The following is a 19,039-nucleotide window of genomic DNA, read 5'->3' on the forward strand; positions in this document are numbered from 1 at the left end:
TTTGAAAAAACGGAACTGAAATTCAAATTCTATACGTTGAAATACCTTAAAGTGACGATACTCAGAAAATCATTCAGAAATCGTGAAAATACAAATCGATATATCCTAAAATGGTGAAATTTGAAAAAACGGAACTGAAATTTGAATTTTATATGTTGAAATACCTTAAAGTGACGATACTCAGAAAATCGTTCAGAAATCGTGAAAATGCAAATCAATATATCCTAAAATGGTGAAATTCAAAAAAACGGAACTGAAATTCGAATTCTATACGTTGAAATACCTTAAAGTGACGATAATCGAAAAATCGTTCAGAGATCTTGAAAATACGAATCAATATATCCTAAAATGGTGAAATTCGAAAAAACGAAACTGAAATTCGAATTCTATACGTTGAAATACCTTAAAGTGACGATACTCAAAAAATCGTTCAGAAATCGTGAAAATACAAATCAATATATCCTAAAATGGTGAAATTCGAAAAAACGGAACTGAAATTCAAATTCTATATGTTGAAATACCTTAAAGTGACGATAATCAGAAAATCGTTCAGAGATCTTGAAAATACGAATCAATATATCCTAAAATGGTGAAATTCGAAAAAAAAGGAATTGAAATTCGAATTCTACACGTTGAAATAACTTAAAGTGACGATACTTGAAAAATCGTTCGGAAATCGTGAAAATACGAATCGATATATCCTAAAATGGTGAAATTCGAAAAAATGAAACTGAAATTCGAATTCTACACGTTGAAATACCTTAAAGTGACGATACTCGAAAAATCGTGAAAATACGAATCGATATATTCTAAAATGGTAAAATTCGAAAAAACGGAACTGAAATTCAAATTCTATACGCTGAAATACCTTAAAATGACGATAATTGAAAAATCGTTCAGAGATCTTGAAAATATGATTCGATATATCCTGAAATGGTGAAATTCGAAAAAATGGAGTTGAAATTCGAATTCTATATGTTGAAATACCTTTAAGTGACAATAATCGGAAAATCGTTCGGAACTCGTAAAAATACGAATTGATATATCCTAAAATAGTGAAATTTGGAAAAACGGAACTGAAGTTCGAATTTTATATGTTGAAATACCTTAAAGTGACGATAATCGAAAAATCGATCGGAAATCTTCAAAATACGAATCGGTATATCCTGAAATTGTGAAATTCGAAAAAACGGAACTGAAATTCGAACTCTATCAGTTGAAATACTTATGAATGTCGCTAACCGAAAAATCATTTGAAAAATTGAAAAAAAACGAATCGATATATCCTATAAACGAAAAAATCGAAATATTAAGTTGAAATGACGTCCTTACATCGTAAGTTGTGTCAAAAAGCAGCAAAATTCGAAAACTCGAATTTAAAATTTGAAAAATACATATAGAAACACCTAAAACAGAAAAAACGGATATAAAATTCGAAAACTACACGATCAGAAACCGTAGATAAGAAAATTCTCAATTTAACCACTCATGAAAATTCTTTAATTAAAAAGGTCCACTGTTATATGATAAATTTCCAAAAAACCCGCTGTGTTGTAACAAATCTCATCCGGCTCCCCAACATTTTAAAAAATCCACTTTACCCCCCAACTAACCATGCGCAATACGCTACCGTGGGAAAATTCGTCTTGCCGTGGGAAACGTTGTTCCCACGGTAAGACTGCCGATTCATTTGGCATCCATTTTCGGCCAAATTTTGGTCGTTTCGACCTCCGATTTTCACATACATCAAAGCTAAACGTTGTATAACATAAAACCCCTCAATCAATTCAACCAAAACAACTAAAAATCGAAACATTTTAAGCATTGTTCAAACTGTAAACCCTAAAATTTCAAACCCAAAATTCTCAATCAAATCTCAATAATATCAGCAATAACTTGATCCAAACAAGATTACGGGAGATAGACTAACCTTCTTTGCCATTTGCGGTTGCCAGAAAGCACGAAAATCGCCGGAAATGACCTTTGCCATGGTATTGACGTGGGAGGTGGAAAGCTTTTGGAATTTTAGTGGAAATGCACAGTGAAAACACTGAAATGCCGTGGGAAAAAGTGAAATTTTGCTGTGAATATAAAGGACGGGTAGTTTCGTAATTTCGCTTTTCCCACAACAACGTGCGAAATTTCATAAAAACTCGACGTGGGCTAACCATTCTCCCGACACCCCAATGTTTTAAAAAACCCACTTTACCCCCCAACTAACCATGCCCAATACGCTGCCGTGGGAAAATTCGTCTTGCCGTGGGAAACGCCATTCCCACGACAAGACTGCTGATCCATTTGGCAACCATTTTCGGCCAAATTTTGGTCGTTTCGACCTCCGATTTTCACATACATCAAAGCTAGACGTTGTATAATATAAAACCCTCAATCAATTCAACCAAAACAACCAAAAATCGGAACATTTAAGCATTGTTCAAACTGTAAACCCTAAAATTTCAAACCCAAAATTCTCAATCAAATCTTAATAATATCAGCAATAACTTGATCCAAAAAAGATTACAGGAGATATACTACCCTTATTTGTCATTTGCAGTTGCCGGAACTAAAGAAAATCGACGGAAATGACGTTCGCCGTGGGATTGCCGTGGGATGTGGGAAGCTTTGGAATTTTCTATCGCTTGTACAGTGAAAATTTGCTGACTTTATATATGGGGGCAGTTTCGTCATTTCACAAAACCTGGGCATTTTTGCTTAAATCTAAATTTTTTGGACAATTTCACTTTGACCCCTTTAATTTTGCCTATTTTTAATAATTTCCCTTTAGAAAAACCAATTTATTCCAAATCCTTTGACCCTCACCTTCTTCTTCATCCAATCCACCCCTTCACCGTCCCAACTACGCCATTGCCACCATTTCCTTTCTCTTCCTCCCCTACCATCTCTCTCCACTTTGACAAGCTTAATCACCGTTCCACTAATGTCACCTTCTTCTTTCCTATCATCTCTCACCATCTTGAAAAGCCTGATTCATCCCCACCGTTACAGTTTTTTTCTTTCCGCTCTATCATGCGTGAAGTCAACACCCAACTGTCTCTCACTTCTCTGTCACGTGCGAAGTCAACCCCCCACCACTACCGTTTTCTCCGTTTTTCTTCCCTTACCATGTGTCACCTCTCCACTGCCTTCTTTTCATCAATTTCGACAAGTTTGGGTGGGTATTCAATTGATTTTGTCCAAATTCAGATGGCCATTCCGTTGGCTTCGACAAGTCTAGTGACTATGACAATTTAGGGTGGTAGATAGCGTTTTCAATATGATGAGAGACTGAATTGTAACTTTCAAACCTATCAAAGGGGTCAAACAGTTATGTTTAAAATGTATAGGTGAGATTTGTAAAATTGATTTTTTAATTTTTTTCAAAAATTTGTAATGATGAAATTATGGTTTTGCTCTTTTAAAGTTAATCTTTTTTAAACGAAATTTGATTTTTAGTGATAAATTATGATTTATGTTATTAAAAACTGAAAAAAATGTTTCCGCACCAAACCTTGAATGTGAAAATGCAATTAACTTTTTTCTTTTAGGCCAAATGACTATTTCCCATCCAAGATTTGATGCAAACTTAACTTTATATCTACTAACTATTAAAAATCTAAATACTTATCTGTTTGTTAAATTTTATTATTACTATCAAAGGTAAAATGGTAATTTATCTAAATATTTAAAAAAACTAAAAAATTATTTATTTTCCTCTTAGGTTTAAAAACTAACAAAAATTTTTTCATCCAAAGTTTGAAAAATCAATATTTTCCCTTAAAACTTTTCCAACCTCCATTGCTTATAATCGAAGACAGCGACAATGACGTTCTCTCTCTTTCCCAACTTTTTTTTCAATCCCACTCTATTTCCGACCATCACTGATTAATGAAAACGTGATTCGTCTTCATTTCTTACGAAAACAAAACGTCTTCGTCTCTCAAGCATATGCAATCAATTTTTCTTTCTTTGAAGAGTGTATTATAGGTAACAATGGCAAGAACAAGAGATTTGTGCAAAGTTATTGTTGGTGATCAACCACAAAAAGAAATGCTACAAGTCAGACATTCTCTAGTAGATCATCAAAACTTATCACAAGGTCAGATGCTCTCTACTGAACCTGGTATTGCATATGAGAGCAGTCCTGATTGTATTGGGTTAAAAGATAATAATTGATTTGTTTTGTTTTGTTTTGGTTTTTTTTAATCTTCCACTTACAGTTTTCTCTTCCATTTTTTTCAAGTTACACAATATGAATTAAATCAGCATTTGTAGTTAAATTTATTAATGATTAGAATTTAGTAAGCTTGAAAGTTCTATATTATTGTGTTTTATTAGACAAAATTTTAATTAACAAGTTGGATATATGTTATGGAGGAATTACTTGGTAGATCACCAAGTTAACCACCCCAAAAACAAAGGAAATTAAATTAATTAAATTTAATGGCTCCCTTATATCTTTCTTAGATTTGAAGATGGTTATTCACTAACTATCATAATTTAAACTATTTTCTATTTTTTTTTCAAAGATATTATTATTGAATTGAAAAGTTTATCCTCACCCCCTAATTACAATCATGCCTCTGCTCCCCATGAAGACTATCAATTATGATTTTATAAACCCAACGTGTATTATTTTCTTTATCATTATTTGTTGAAGATGGAAAAATTCCATGTTTGTAGAACTTGGAACGACGAAAACTATCGTTGAAAGTGTTTTTTAAGTTTAGATATATTTGTTTGGTAAATATATGTATTATTTATATTTTTGTATTATTTTTATATTAAAAACGTTTTAAAAAAATTTTAAATTTAAATTATATTAAATATATATTTTACATACTTCTCACGTTAAATGTGAATTATATTTACGTTTGCTATATTTTTAAATTTTTCGCTAAACTTAAAATATAAAATTATTCTTTCTATTTTTAATTATTTATGAAAATACTATTGTCATTTTAAAAAAATACAATAATATTTCTTTCTTAATTTTCAGTCTTAATTTTGCGTTTTCCTCTATTATAGCCTATACAAGATTCACTCCATTCTAAAGTTTGAAATTCAAGCTAATTAATTTGTGTATTTTTTCAATTGACTAATACATTATTTATTATATAAAAAACTTTGATTGTATATTATATTATATTAAATTTAATAGTTAATTAAATATTTTATATTTAAATTATTATATTGATTTTTAATAAGAGATTCAAGAAAAATATTAAAATTATTATGATATTATTATATTTTTAAAAACGCATTATTAACAATATATTATATTATATTCCTATATTCGTGATTCTTACTTTTTTTCATATATAAATTTTGAAGATATTTTTCTATAAACGTATTATTTATTATATTATATTCATATAATCCATTTTTCTTTTTTTTCTCGTTTCTGTAGGTACGGGCTGAGAAAAAGAATACACTTTTGAATATAATTACAGATGCGGGATTTTGATTTAAAATAAAATAATATCTAAGTAAGTTATTCTCAGACCTAACTACAATAGGTTACATCAAAACGCAGTAGGTCAGTCGTACTAATTGGTCCTTTCACTTTCCGCGTAACTGCCGCGTGTCCCTTGACATTTAGTAAATGTACAATTGGGTCCTTAGATTCTAAAAAGCGAATGTTGAGTTATTTCTCAAAACGGAGGCACGGCATGACAAGATATAATGATTGGTAAGGGAGAAACGTGATCGCTGAGATGATGTTTGGAAAACATTTTTTGATCTGTGTATGTTGTTGGCTCGTGCGTACAGAGAAAAAGAGTAAAAAGATCAGATATTTATTTGTGATAATTATGAAATTAAGAGAATTATTAGAGGGTAGTTTAGTCTTTTGATGTAATTTTCATAGATTTTACCAAGCGATATTACTGGTGAGAGGTAAAAGCACCTACTGGATGAAGCTCAAACCGCGTGAGGAGAAGCTTCCTTGTAACACCAATCGAAATTGCTTTGTTGTTGCCCCCACTTGTTCAAGCTTGTTCGCGGTAGCTACTGCTTCTTTAGTATTTGAATGGCAGAGACGCGCGAGTTTTAACTAGAAACCTTGCTTGCTGATTTCGAAAGAAATAGAACACTGTTAGGAGATCTGGTTGCCAATTGCTGAAAGGAATAAGTAGCTCATCAATGGAGAGCTGTTTGCAAAAAAATTTTGATGTTAGACCGAAAGATTCGTCCGCAGAGGTATGAATCAGCTGTCACATTTTATTTTTTTTTGGCTTTTTGTGGAGAGTTTATGACATTCAACACGGTATACTCATATAAACAGCCTAATTTTTGGTTTTTCTACATTCCAGAAAAAGTTGCGGATTGCTGTTCTGGTTTCCAAAGCTGCAATTCAATTTCTTATGGGTGCGCTTCTCAATTTTGATTAACCTAACATTTGTTGAATCACATTGCTTTTCCTTACCTTTTTTCTCGTGGAAAATTTCCAGGTGTGTCACCAAGTGAGTACACTGTACCTGAAGAAGTCAAAGCTGCTGGCTTTCAAGCGTGTGTTGATGACTTTGGGTCTATCGTTGAAGGCCATGATGTAAAAAAACTCAAATTTTGTGAGAATTAAGCCTTAAGTTTGTTTTATATTACAAAGGTTATTGTCAGCATTCTTAAGAATGATTGATTTCTTGTCTTTTACATAAACTTTGTGGTTCAGGTTGAGTAATATTTTTTTTGTAATTTTTTTATAATAGTTCTATATAATGAATTAAAAATTAAAAGGTTATATGTAATATCCAAAATTCAATTATTGTTATTATTATTATTATTGTCATTAGTGTTATTTAAATAGGATATATGTTATTTTAGGATAAGTTTTAAATTTGTAGTGATAACATAAGTTCAAATTTGAAAAATATTTTATAAGTTAAAAGACAAAGATAAGGGTTAAACTTGCCAAAAAGAGAAAGTTTTTTTTTTAATTTTCAATAAATTGAAGATTAAGTGTGATCCCATTTTTAAAGCTTATGTAGGGAAAAAAAAAAAAAAAACAAGAGAGGATATTTTCTTTCAAAGGGAGATTTTGAGTATTAGTTTTAGAAAAAAAAGAATCGTTGAGAAGGGAGATTAGATTAGTGAAGCAATACTATTGAAATTTTTTTTCGCATTAAGGTATGCCTTAACATTTTTATTTATTTAGGTTTATATGTATTTTATAATTTGAGGATCAGAGTTTTTTTTTCTTAAGAATTTTAATTCAATTGTGTTATTGTAAAATAGAATATGTCCTAGTTTGTATTGTACATTATTTATTTTATGATAGTAGTATATTAATTTATAAAATAAACAAAAGAAAATATATATTATTTTTGGATTTTCATTGATAATATTTATGTTACCTTGAATGCATCTATTTGTTAACAATAATTTTTCATATATATTTTATTCTATGTTGTTTTACATATCAACTCAATTTTATAAAAATATGGAATTTTTACTAGTTTGCTTATACTAACTTTGTGAATTTAAATTGCTAGTTTAGAGTATTTTAAAATTTTCGAAAATTTCAATTAAGATGCTATAGAGTATTATTAACCATTTTATGGATTTTAATTTATTTTATAAGTTATAAAAATAGCATAAAATTAGCTAGAATATTAAGGTGTAAACATGGAAATTTTTATAGAGTTTGTAATCTGTAAAAGAATTTAGTATTTTTATAGTTTTCTTAAACATTTTCAATTTGAATATTTTTTTTATATATAAATGAGTATGTCTAGTTTTACTATGGAAATTTTTGTAATTTTACTAAATAAATATGATTAATGAAAATTTTTATAAAATTGAGTGTTATACTTGAAATTTTTATGGCAGAGTCTGTGACTTGTAAAAATAATTTAATTTTTAGAGCTTTCTGAATTATTTTTTACCTAAATATTTTTTATAAATAAATTAGCATAACTAGTTTAATTTTGGAAATTTTCACAATTTTACAAATTATATGATATTTATAAAAATTATTACAAGATTATGTGTCTAATCTAAAAGATGTTTGGCAGTGTTAGTAATCTGTTAAAGAGATGCATTTTACCTAGCTTTTAAAATTATTTTCAGGTTATGTCTGCGAAATTTCATAACTATTTCATTTATATAGAATTTTATAAAATTACTAGCAGTTTAAGCTATCAAACCTAAAAACTATTGATAGTGTTCTTTAGTTGTAGAAGAAATTAATTTTCAAGAAGTTTTTATATCCTTTTAAACTGAATATTCTTTTGATAAACTATCTATATGTCTTCTTTTTTCTTGCCAAGTTTTGTAATATTTCAATTTGTATAGAAATTTATAAAATTCATGGAACAAAGGTTGTATAGTGTAAATTTGTGTTAGTTAGGTCTAAGATTGTTGATTTAGATACCTTTAAAATTCGTGAAATTAGGTTTAAATTCAGGACTTTCAATGGAATAAAAAGGGATTTTTAAGAGTTATTAATACAAATTGAATTCATTGATTTTGACTAAGAATCCAAGTAGATTTTGCATGGTAGCTTGAAACATATAAGAGTTGTGTGGATTTTTGCTCTTAATCGAGGTAAGTACAAACTGTTCTTTTTGTATGCATATAAATGTTATATGTTTGGAAATGTTAGTCAAATATGAAAATTTTGGTTTTCGTAAACTATATAATATTTTATACACGTTTTCTATTAAACTCAAGCATTTATACAAATGTTTTTAAAACTTATATAAATATTTCATTTTGTTTATATATAAATGCTTTTATAAGTCATATAAATATTTCATTTTATGTATATATAAATGTTTTTGTGAGCTATATGAATAGTTTGTTTTGTTTATATTTAAATTTATAAGTTATATGAATATTTCATTTTTATATATATAAATGTTTCTTGTAAGTTATATGAATAGTTTGTTTTGTTTATATATAAATGTTTTCATAAGTTATATAAATATTTTGTTTTGTTTATATACAAATGTTTTTGTCGAGGGAAAAAATATTTTTTTAAACATTTCTTTTAAACCAAAATATTTATATAATATTTTTGTAAGTTATATAAATATGTCATTTTATGTGTATATAAAGGTTTTTTTAATTATAATATATTTTCATAAATGTTTCTTTTAAACTAAAAATTTATATAAATATTTTCGTAAGTTATATAGATATTTTTGTAAGTTAAATTTATATTTTTGTAAACGTTTCGTAAGTTATATTTCGTTTTGTCTATATGGAATGACTTTTGGGAGTTCTAAAATATTTCTATATGTATTTTTATTTTGCCCAAAAATTATTTACTTGAACATTGATTTACAAATTTATTTTAGTAGTAATCAAAATAAAATTACTTATGATGCATTTATGATACGAAACTTTATATGAATATGGTTTTGACTCATTGTTTATACTCTCTGAATATCTACTCTAAACTCTAAAACTATAAGTTTGGTCCAACTGAATTATTTGTTTTATTGTGCACACTTCTGAATTCTGATTGGATCATCGAGATTATAGGTGACATCTAATTTTGAAATTCTAGCAGGATCACTAGAAATACAGATGACATTATGTGACATAAGTTTGAAAATTATTTTTAACTTGAGATTAATATATGATATTTTTTACTCAAGATTTATATATGATATTTTTTACTTAAAATCGATATATGAAAAGTTCAGATATATTTTAGTATTTATACATTGTTTTATACGTTTAAATATCTGATTTCATTTAACCCTTTTGTCAGTATTTGAATTAAATGTTTTTAAACGCATATTTTTGTTTAATTTTTGCTTACCGAGTTGACGACTCACCTTCTTGTCATTAACTTTTTGCAGATTAGATTTTGATATAGAATGTGAGTGACTATTTAGCAATTAAGGAATAAGGAGTAAAAAAAGGGGGTCAACTGAGGAGGCTAAAAAAAAAAATTGTATCTATTTGAGTATATGTTTTCTATTGAGAAGAATTATTTTTGTTATAATGTTTTGAGGTTGAAAGAAAAAAAAGAAAATTGTCAAGACATTATTTGGTTAAGAAATTTCTAAATGTTATTGTACGCTTATGTTATTTTTGGGGTATTCCATTCTGCCTCCTAGATTTGTTTTTTTGATAAACATCTTTATTCTTTTTATTTTATTTTATTTTTTAGCCAATAATTTAAGTCCTTTCAAATTGGTATCAAAGACTTCTTGGCAAAAAGTTTGAAGAATGGAAAATTCTCATGTCCTACAACCATCTTGGGTTTTTGTTTTTGATGGAAAAAGTAAAATTGAGATGTGGCATTTACAGATGAAAGAATTTTTAAAATGTATTGGAGTTTGGCATATTATACAGGATAGGCTTGAAACACCTACTGAGAGACTACAATTGACTGTCGTCGTACGTAGAGAATGGGAGAAAAATCAAGCTCATGATCAACAAGCTCATTTTTATATTATTAGCAAAGTTGATTTAGATGTCTACAACTAATTTATGCATGCGAAGACAACAAAAGAGATGTGGACAATATTAGTAAATGATAATGTGAGAAAGGTTAAATTGCAAGAATTGAGGAGGCAATTTGAATTGGCACAGATGAAGCCCACAAAAGGTGTTAAAGATTTTTTCGCAATAATTAATAACATTGTTAGTGTTTTGTGTACTAATTGTGAGGAGCTGAAGGATGTTCAAGTTGTGGAAAAAATACTATGATCTTTGAGTCCCAAGTTTCATCACAAAAAGACAATTATTGAAGACACCAAGGATCTCAACACATTACGAATTGATGACTTAAAAGGTTAGTTAGACACATATGAAATATCTTTAAATCATCAACCTGTTGATATTAGTGAAAAGTGCTACAAGCCCAATTATTTCAAACAAGGGAGAAAGGGGAGATCTTTAATGTTGTTGGTTTAAATCAAATAGGCCAAAATTTCACAGGTAAAGGTCGTGGAGGTAGAGGTAATTTAAGAGATCATGGTAGAGGTAATAATTTTAATCAATAGAGAAGTTATAATTCAAATAATCAGTAGCAGAATAATCAACAGAATAATAATAATTATTAGAGACGTGATAAATCAAAAATTGAGTGCTATAAATGTGGTAAGATGGGTTAGTCTGATAAAAGATTTAATAATAGAAATTTTCATGCAAAAATGGCTGAGAATTCTATTAATAAAAATGAAGCAATTTTATTCTCTTGTTCTGGGGATGGAGAAAATTAGAAAAATAGTTGGTTTATTAATTCTGGTTGTAGTAATCACATGTGTGGGGAAAAGAAGTTGTTCACACATTTATATTAATTATTTAGATCTTTTGTTAAATTTAGAAATAATGAAAAAGTGTGTGTTCTTAGAAAATGGAAGATTGGTATTACTTTGAAAAATAGTGCTTCTAATTTTATATATGATGTGTTATATGTGCCAAATCTTCATTATAATTTGTTCAATCTTGGGTAGCTTTTTGAAAAAGGGTATGATATGCACTTTAAGTTTGACATTTGTACAATTAAAGATTAAAAGTTGGAACTAATTGTGAAGGTAAATATGAATAATAGTCATTTGTAGTCTATTTCTCTTAATTGTGGTAATATATCTTATTTTAGTTTTGTAACTTATGATGATACTTGGTTGTGGCATTTACATTTTGGGCAATTGAATTTTGGGAGTTTGAGTTTTCTTACTAGAAAAAATTTAGTTTTTGGGCTGGCTTCTATTAATTTTCCTAATAAGCAATGTGAATCTTATATTTTGAGAAAGAAACACAGATATCCTTTTCCAAAAGGAAAGGCTTGGAGAGCTAATAGACCATTCGAATTAATTTATTTAGACTTGTGTTCAATTGAAGTTTTTTCCAATGGTGGTAGAAAATATTTTATTATTTTTATTGATGATTACAATAGGAAGACTTGGATGTATATTTTGAAAAATAAATCTGATGCATGTGATGTGTTTAAAAGTTTTAAATATTATGTGGAGAAGCAAAATGGGCATTCAACTAAAATTTTGAAAACTAATAGAGGCATTGAATTTACTGTTTGTGATGGTTTTTTGAAGAAAAATGGAATTAAACATCAGTTGACCGTTAGATATACTATTCAGCAGAATTGTGTGGCTATGAGAAAAAATATAATTGTGATGGACATGGTGAGATCCATGATGCATTCCAAAAATATGTCTAAAGGTTTTTGGGCAAAAGTTATTTCTTATGCGGTTTATGTTTTGAATAGGTGTCCTATGAGGTGTAATTATGGGAAGACACCATAACATGTTTGGTTGGATAAGAAGCCAAATATTTCTCATTTAAAGGTATTTGTTTGTCTTACATATGCACATATTCTATATACTCTCAGGAAGAAGTTAGATGATAAGACAGAAAAATGTGTTTTTATTGGTTACAGTCATGAGATAAAAGGGTATAAGTTGTTTAATCCAAATACAGGAAAGGTGATTGTTAGTAAAGATGTCACTTTTGATGAGCAAGGTGTTTGGGATTGGACAAGTAAAAACCAGAGGCATCACCACAATTGTCATATAGGCCTTTATGTATTGTAAATGAGAGTTTCTATAGTCAACAAGAGGACAATTTATGGAACCACTTAGAGATCATTCATCTTCTACCATGTAGACAAGTCACATGGATTCATCTAGTTGCCCACAAAGACAATGCCAATTACCAACGCGCTTGTAGGATTATGTTGTTGGTAACGATAATGATTTATCTGATGAAGATATTGTGAATTTTGCATTATTTACAGATTATGATCCTGTTACTTTTGAGAATGTTGTAAAAGATGCCCACTAGATTCATGTAATGGATTAGAAAATTCATGCCATCAAGAAGAATGACACATGAGAGTTAACCACTCTACCAGTTGAAAAAAAGTCAATTGGAATCAAATGGGTGTACAAGACCAAATTAAACCAATTGGAGAGGTGGATCACTTTAAAGCAAGGTTGTTTGTTAAAAGTTATAAATAAAAGACAAGTATAGATTATTTTGAGGTTTTTGTACATGTTGCTAGACTTGATACCGTTCAAATGATTATTTCACTTGCAACCAATAATTGTTGGAAAATTTATCAAATGAATATAAAGTCTGCTTTTTTGAATGGTGTACTTGAAGAAGAAGTGTATGTTGAGCAACCTGCAAGTTATGTCAGAAAAAGCCAAGAAAATAAAGTTTACACGTTGAAGAAGGCATTGTATAAGTTGAATCAAGCTTCTAGAGCTTGGTACACTCGTATTGATTCATATTTTGCTAAGAATGGTTTTCTTAAATGCCTATATGAGCATATTTTATATATTAAATTTAATTATGGAGAAAATGTTTTTATTGTATGCTTATATGTGGATCTAACAACAATCTTTAATTAATTTCTAAATTCAGGGAGGTCATGATTAGTTATTTTGAGATGACATATTTAGGATTGATGTCTTATTATCTTGGAATTGAAGTTTCTCAACAGAATGGTGAAATATTTATTTTGTAGAAAAAAATATGCTAGTGATATTTTGAAAAGGTTTAGAATTGATACTGTAAAACCAATGATGACCCTAGTTGAAGAAAAATTGAAGTTGACCAAAAATGAAATTGGTGAATTTGTTGATGTTACTTACTTTAGGAGATTGGTGGAGAATCTCAGATACTTGACTTCCACAAGGCTTGATATTACTTTTAGTGTTGGATTGATCAATAGATTTATGGAATGTCCACGCCAATCGCATTTACAAGCAGCTAAAAGAATGTTGAGATATATCCGAGGTACACAATCTGATCGTGTTTTTTATTTATATGCTAATGGTAATAGTCTTGTTGGTTACGCAAACAGTGATTGGGTTGGTGATATGATTGAAAAAAGGAATACTTCAGGTAATGCTTTTTATTTAGGGTCCATGTGTTTTCATGGTCTTCTAAAAAGTAACAAGTTTGTAACTTTATCAACAGTTGAGGTAGAGTATATGGTAGCAACAAATAGTGCTACTCAAGCTATATGGTTGAGAGGATACTTGAGTTCTTACAACAAAAGTAAGATAGTCCAACAAAAATATTTTTGTGATAACAAGTCTGCTATTAATTTGACTAAAAATCCAATTTATCATGGCCGCAGCAAGCACATTGGGATCAAATATCACTAGATACGAGATTTAGTGTAGAATAACAAGATTGAGATTAAGATTAACTATTGTAAGATTGAAGATTAAGTAGCTGATATCTCTACAAAGCCACTAAAGTTGGAGAAATTTGTGACGCTGAAGAAGATATTAGACATGCTTAAATTTGAGGAAATTGGTTTAAGGGAGGCAATACGAGAATTAAACCAATTTTTATTCGTGTATTTAACTAATTTTTGTAGACTTGTTTTCACAGGATTATAGCTCTTAAGTTAGTTTTAAATTATAGAGGTTACTGTCAGTTCTTTTTAGAGAATGATTAGTTTCTTCCTTTTTGCGTAAACTTTGTGGATAGGGTTGTGTAATATTTTTCTATAATTTTTCTGTGATGGTTCTAGCAATGAATTGAAAATTAAAAGGTCTTGTCTTCCAAATTTATTTTTTTGATAAACATCTTTGTTCTTCTGATTTTATTATTTTTTTTAGTCAATATTATGGGTCTTTTCAAAATTTATAATGGGGTCTCTAATATTACAGATAAACTATCTACATCAATAACTGATAGGCTCGCTATTGATAATGATCGATCTATTCAATCATAGAATATAGATATATGGAATCAATAAATTTGTTGAGAGCATACCTTGAGGCTTTTGGGTATTTGTCTAGGAAGCTCTCCACGATATGACACTTATGATACTTGGGGTGTGTGTTTTTGTCTTTTTAATAGTTAGATTAGCAATGGAAGAATGGCCTAACGAGGCACATGTGGCCTTGGAATTGTTGCCAATATCTTGTTGGTTGTAATCATCATAGTAATAAGTGATTATCACTAATCTCTAAAGTTCACGGATTTGGATAAAGAGATAAAGAATATAGTAATTCAAGTAACAAAAAATGGATTCAGACAGAGATTGTCTATCTATGATTTACTTCCAAGTGATATGGTACATTTGGGGATTAGAGACCAAGTCCCTACAAATGGACTTTTTTTATTAGGATTTTCAGTCTCAATTGATGAATCAAGTTTGACTGGGGAGAGTGAACCAATACTGGTGAATGTGGAACATCCTTTTATGCTTTCTAGAACTAAGATTCAAGATGGTTAATGCAAGATTATGGTCACCACTATTGGGATGAGAACTCAATGGGGTAAATTGATGGCAACTCTTAGTGAAAGAGGTGATGATGAAACTTCATCGCAGGTGAAATTGAATGGAGTCACCACAATTATAGGCAATGTAGGCCTTTTCTTTGCCATAGTGACATTTGTAGTTTTGGTGCAATGACTATTTATGGTTGTGAAACTTTGAAAATGTTGGAAATTTTTGTTGTTGTTGTTACTATGACATTGAGCCTTGCCTTTGCATGAAGAAGATGATGAATGATAAAGCACTTGTTTGTCATCTTGCAACTTGTGAGACAATGGGTTCAGTTACAAGTAACTATAGTGACAAAACAAGCACACTAACCACTAATCACATAACTATTGTGAAAATCTACATCTACATGGATATCAAGGAAATAAGTGAAAGTGATGGGGCTTTTAGCTTGCACTTAAAACTTCCTAAATCTGTAGCAAAACTTTTGCTATAATCTATATTTAGTAACAATAGGAGTGAAGTAGTTGATAACAAAGATGGAAAACATGAGATATTAAGGTCACCTATTGAGACTGTTTTATTGGAGTTAGGTTTGTCACTTGGTGGAGACTTCCAAAAAGTACGACAAGCAATAAAACTTGTTAAAGTTTAGTCATTCAACTTTACTAAGAAACAAATAGGTGTCATGTTAAAGCTCGTTGAAGGAGACTAATAAGCCCATTGTAAAGGTGCTTTAGAAATAATCTTGGCTTCTTGTGACAAGGTAATTAATTCGAATAGTGATGTTGTTCCTCTTAATGAAGCATTTATTAACCATCTCAATAAAACAATCAGTCAATTTGCTAGTAAGGCTCTTCGAATTGTCTGTCTTGCCTATATGGAATTGAAGAATGGATTTTTACTAGATAATCCTATGTCAATTTCTAGGTATACTTGTATAGGAATTGTGGGAATTAAGGATTCTGTTCTTCCTGATGTCAAGGAGTATGGTAGAATGGTTACTAGAGACAACATAAATACAACAAAAACTATAGCTAAGGATTATGGAATTCTTACTGATGATTGAAGATCCTCATTTTAGGGAGAAGAAATTAGAGGAATTAGTTGAATTAATTCCCAAAATTCAGGTGACTTCCTCATTCTATTTAGTGAAAGAATTTGGATCCAATATGAATACTTGGTAATGTAGGGATTTCATATGTTCTCTTTTAATTCACATTTTACTTTTTTTTTTTTTTTTTGCAGGTGATAGGTCATAGGCCTTTTGGGCCAGGTCTTGAGCCAAAACACAAGACCCGTGATCAACCCCGATCGTTACTGTTTACATAATTAATGAAAAAATTAATTAATAATTATAATATAAAAAATTATTGTTTTATTAAAATTAATGGGCTGCCCATGTTTAAGGTCTGACCCTATATATTTTGACTTGGGCTGTGGGCTTTAAGAATTTTGTGGTTGACTTGACCCAAAGGTCTTGCTGTCACCAACAAACCTAAATTCATGTCTGAAGAAAAAAAAATGATAAATCATGATGGTTGGGCCTGAAATGTAGCAACATGGGCTTGTTTGACCAGCCCAATCCTAAGCTTGTTAACCTCTCAAAACCCTAGCCTTCGCATCTTCCTTAATTTCAGCAGCTATATAAGTCACCACAAACCCTTTTCTTTAGTCTCTGCTAGAGCCGCTTTTCCCATTTGCAGCATCAATTAAGCCCTAGCGCCGGCTGCAACCATGAAGTACAATTCCAGGGTATCCTCCTCCCGCCGCAAGAACCGGAAGGCACACTTCACCGCACCCTCAAGCGTGCGCCGTGTCATTATGAGCGCTCCCCTGTCCACCGACCTCCGCCAGAAGTACAACGTTCGATCTATGCCTGTCCGTAAGGACGACGAGGTCCAAGTTGTCCGAGGCACCTACAGGGGTCGCGAGGGCAAAGTTGTCCAGGTCTACAGGCGCAAATGGGTGATCCACATCGAGCGCATCACTCGCGAGAAAGTTAACGGCTCAACAGTGAACGTTGGAATCAACCCTTCAAAGGTTGTCATCACGAAACTCAGACTGGACAAGGACCGCAAGTCCTTGCTGGACCGCAAGGCCAAGGGGCGTGCTGCAGCTGACAAGGAGAAGGGAACCAAGTTTACCCCTGAAGATATTATGCAGAGCGTGGACTGATTATGATTTCTTTCAGGGAAGATGCCTTTTATTACTAAATCATAGATTTTTTTTCTTATTTTAGAATGCTTTGGAACTGTTGTTATTAAGATGTTTTATGATTCTGTTATGTTTTGCGGTGAATTTTGGGTTTTACCTTAGAGATTTCACTGGGGATTTTTGTTCTTTACTTGTTTAATGCAATATTTTGAATTTCTTTCCGTAATTTTTTCGGTGTTTGTTGTTTTATTGTTGTGAATAAGCTGAAATGTTGTAGTTCTGAAGTATCATTGGTTTTGGTTGATGGGTTTTGTGTATTCAATTGTAAGATGAATTGTGTAGTGTACTGTAGGAATCCAAAATGCTTCTGTCTAACACAGTTGCTAGTTCTTATGACATTGTTTAGGATATATGAAAGCTAAGAAGTGAACCAATAATCTGAATTGTCATTTGGAAAATCAATGACTTACTAAAGGCATTAGAGTGCACAAAGGAGCATATGGGATTTCCAAAACATAGACTTGTTAGTGCTGTTTTGAAATTGATGCTGTTGTGTCTGTACTTTGTCATCATTGATTGTGTTGTGTGCTGCTGGTCATGCATGCTCTGCCTAAGCAATCACATGTAGACCTGGATTACTTGATTTTTGCGTTTAATGCTGGCAGCCCGAGTTTAAGTGTCTAAAGCAGATTATTAGGAGAGGTTTAATGTAGAGAAACTTGCTTAAATGGTTTCCTTTAATCCGAGATGAGTATGCTTAAATTTTAGTTTATAACTTGGGTTCTGTACGGTGGATACATTTTAGTCCCCTAGTCATCCTTCCTCGTCAAAATATTTTCTCATGGTGTTTTGTATTATGGCGGCCTTAACCTTGGCTTAATAAGGCATACAAGGGCAATTTGCCAATTTCACAACTCCAGCTACATCAGCTAGACTACCTAGAAGAATATTACTGGGTTGGTAAGGTTAGAGTTAATATTAAATGTTTTTGGTTATAATTATTTTAAAATATTTTGTATTTTAGTTATTATATTAATTGAAAGTGAAATCATTTTTGTTTTAAATAATTAATAAGTAATGAAATAATTATAATAAAATTAGGATTTTTTTATATTACTATTGATAATAAAAATATATTATCAAATTAATTTTTTAATACTTGAAGCAAAAAGACACTTTAATTAGTAACAATAATCAAAATAATAGTGTAATTATTTATATTTTAAAATCGACATTTATTGAATTAATTGCATACTTAATTTTTCAAATCAGTTTGTAGTTTTAATTTCAAAATTTTGACTTTAAGCTATTAATGGGAATATAAGTCAATGAATTGATAACCTAAATGTGAATTTTTAAATTTTCAGATAAAGATGAATGATTTATTCAAAATTATATATAAGGATATAAAAGTTAATCTAAAATAACCATTTATATGTAAGTGAAACAGATTTTGCAAATAAAAAATGGGAAATTAATAAACGAACACAATTCCGATCTTTTGGAAGGTAAAATCAACTTGAAAGAGGATATACCAACCCACAAGGAGCTTAATGAACTTATTCTTGGGGACACACAGAACATCACAAGTCTACACGATGAAAAAACTCCATATCATTTTGTGTACAATCAAAGGGAAGGCTATGAAGAGAGACGATTGAGAACATGGTTATCGATGATCAAATTAGTATAATATAATAAATATATTGTATGATA

General features: G+C 30.2%; 2 protein-coding genes and 1 pseudogene across 2 annotated transcripts; all 3 read left to right on the forward strand.

The window, feature by feature from the left end:
- Nucleotides 1-5,925: 5,925 nt before the first annotated feature.
- On the forward strand, nucleotides 5,926-6,736 carry LOC123230121 (putative calcium-transporting ATPase 7, plasma membrane-type). Its single transcript, XM_044656248.1, has 3 exons — nucleotides 5,926-6,198; nucleotides 6,312-6,366; nucleotides 6,450-6,736. Exons 1-3 carry the CDS (start codon nucleotides 6,142-6,144, stop codon nucleotides 6,575-6,577), a joined length of 240 nt encoding a protein of 79 aa, XP_044512183.1. The 5' UTR covers nucleotides 5,926-6,141; the 3' UTR covers nucleotides 6,578-6,736.
- A 6,766-nt stretch (nucleotides 6,737-13,502) lies between these two features.
- Nucleotides 13,503-16,235, forward strand: LOC123221725 (annotated as a pseudogene).
- A 588-nt stretch (nucleotides 16,236-16,823) lies between these two features.
- On the forward strand, nucleotides 16,824-17,549 carry LOC123209580 (60S ribosomal protein L26-1-like). Its single transcript, XM_044627684.1, has one exon. It carries the CDS (start codon nucleotides 16,904-16,906, stop codon nucleotides 17,342-17,344), a length of 441 nt encoding a protein of 146 aa, XP_044483619.1. The 5' UTR covers nucleotides 16,824-16,903; the 3' UTR covers nucleotides 17,345-17,549.
- The last annotated feature ends 1,490 nt before the right edge of the window (nucleotides 17,550-19,039 follow it).

The sequence above is a fragment of the Mangifera indica genome, chromosome 1 (genome assembly GCF_011075055.1).
Source record: "Mangifera indica cultivar Alphonso chromosome 1, CATAS_Mindica_2.1, whole genome shotgun sequence".
Classification (NCBI taxonomy): Eukaryota; Viridiplantae; Streptophyta; class Magnoliopsida; order Sapindales; family Anacardiaceae; genus Mangifera; species Mangifera indica.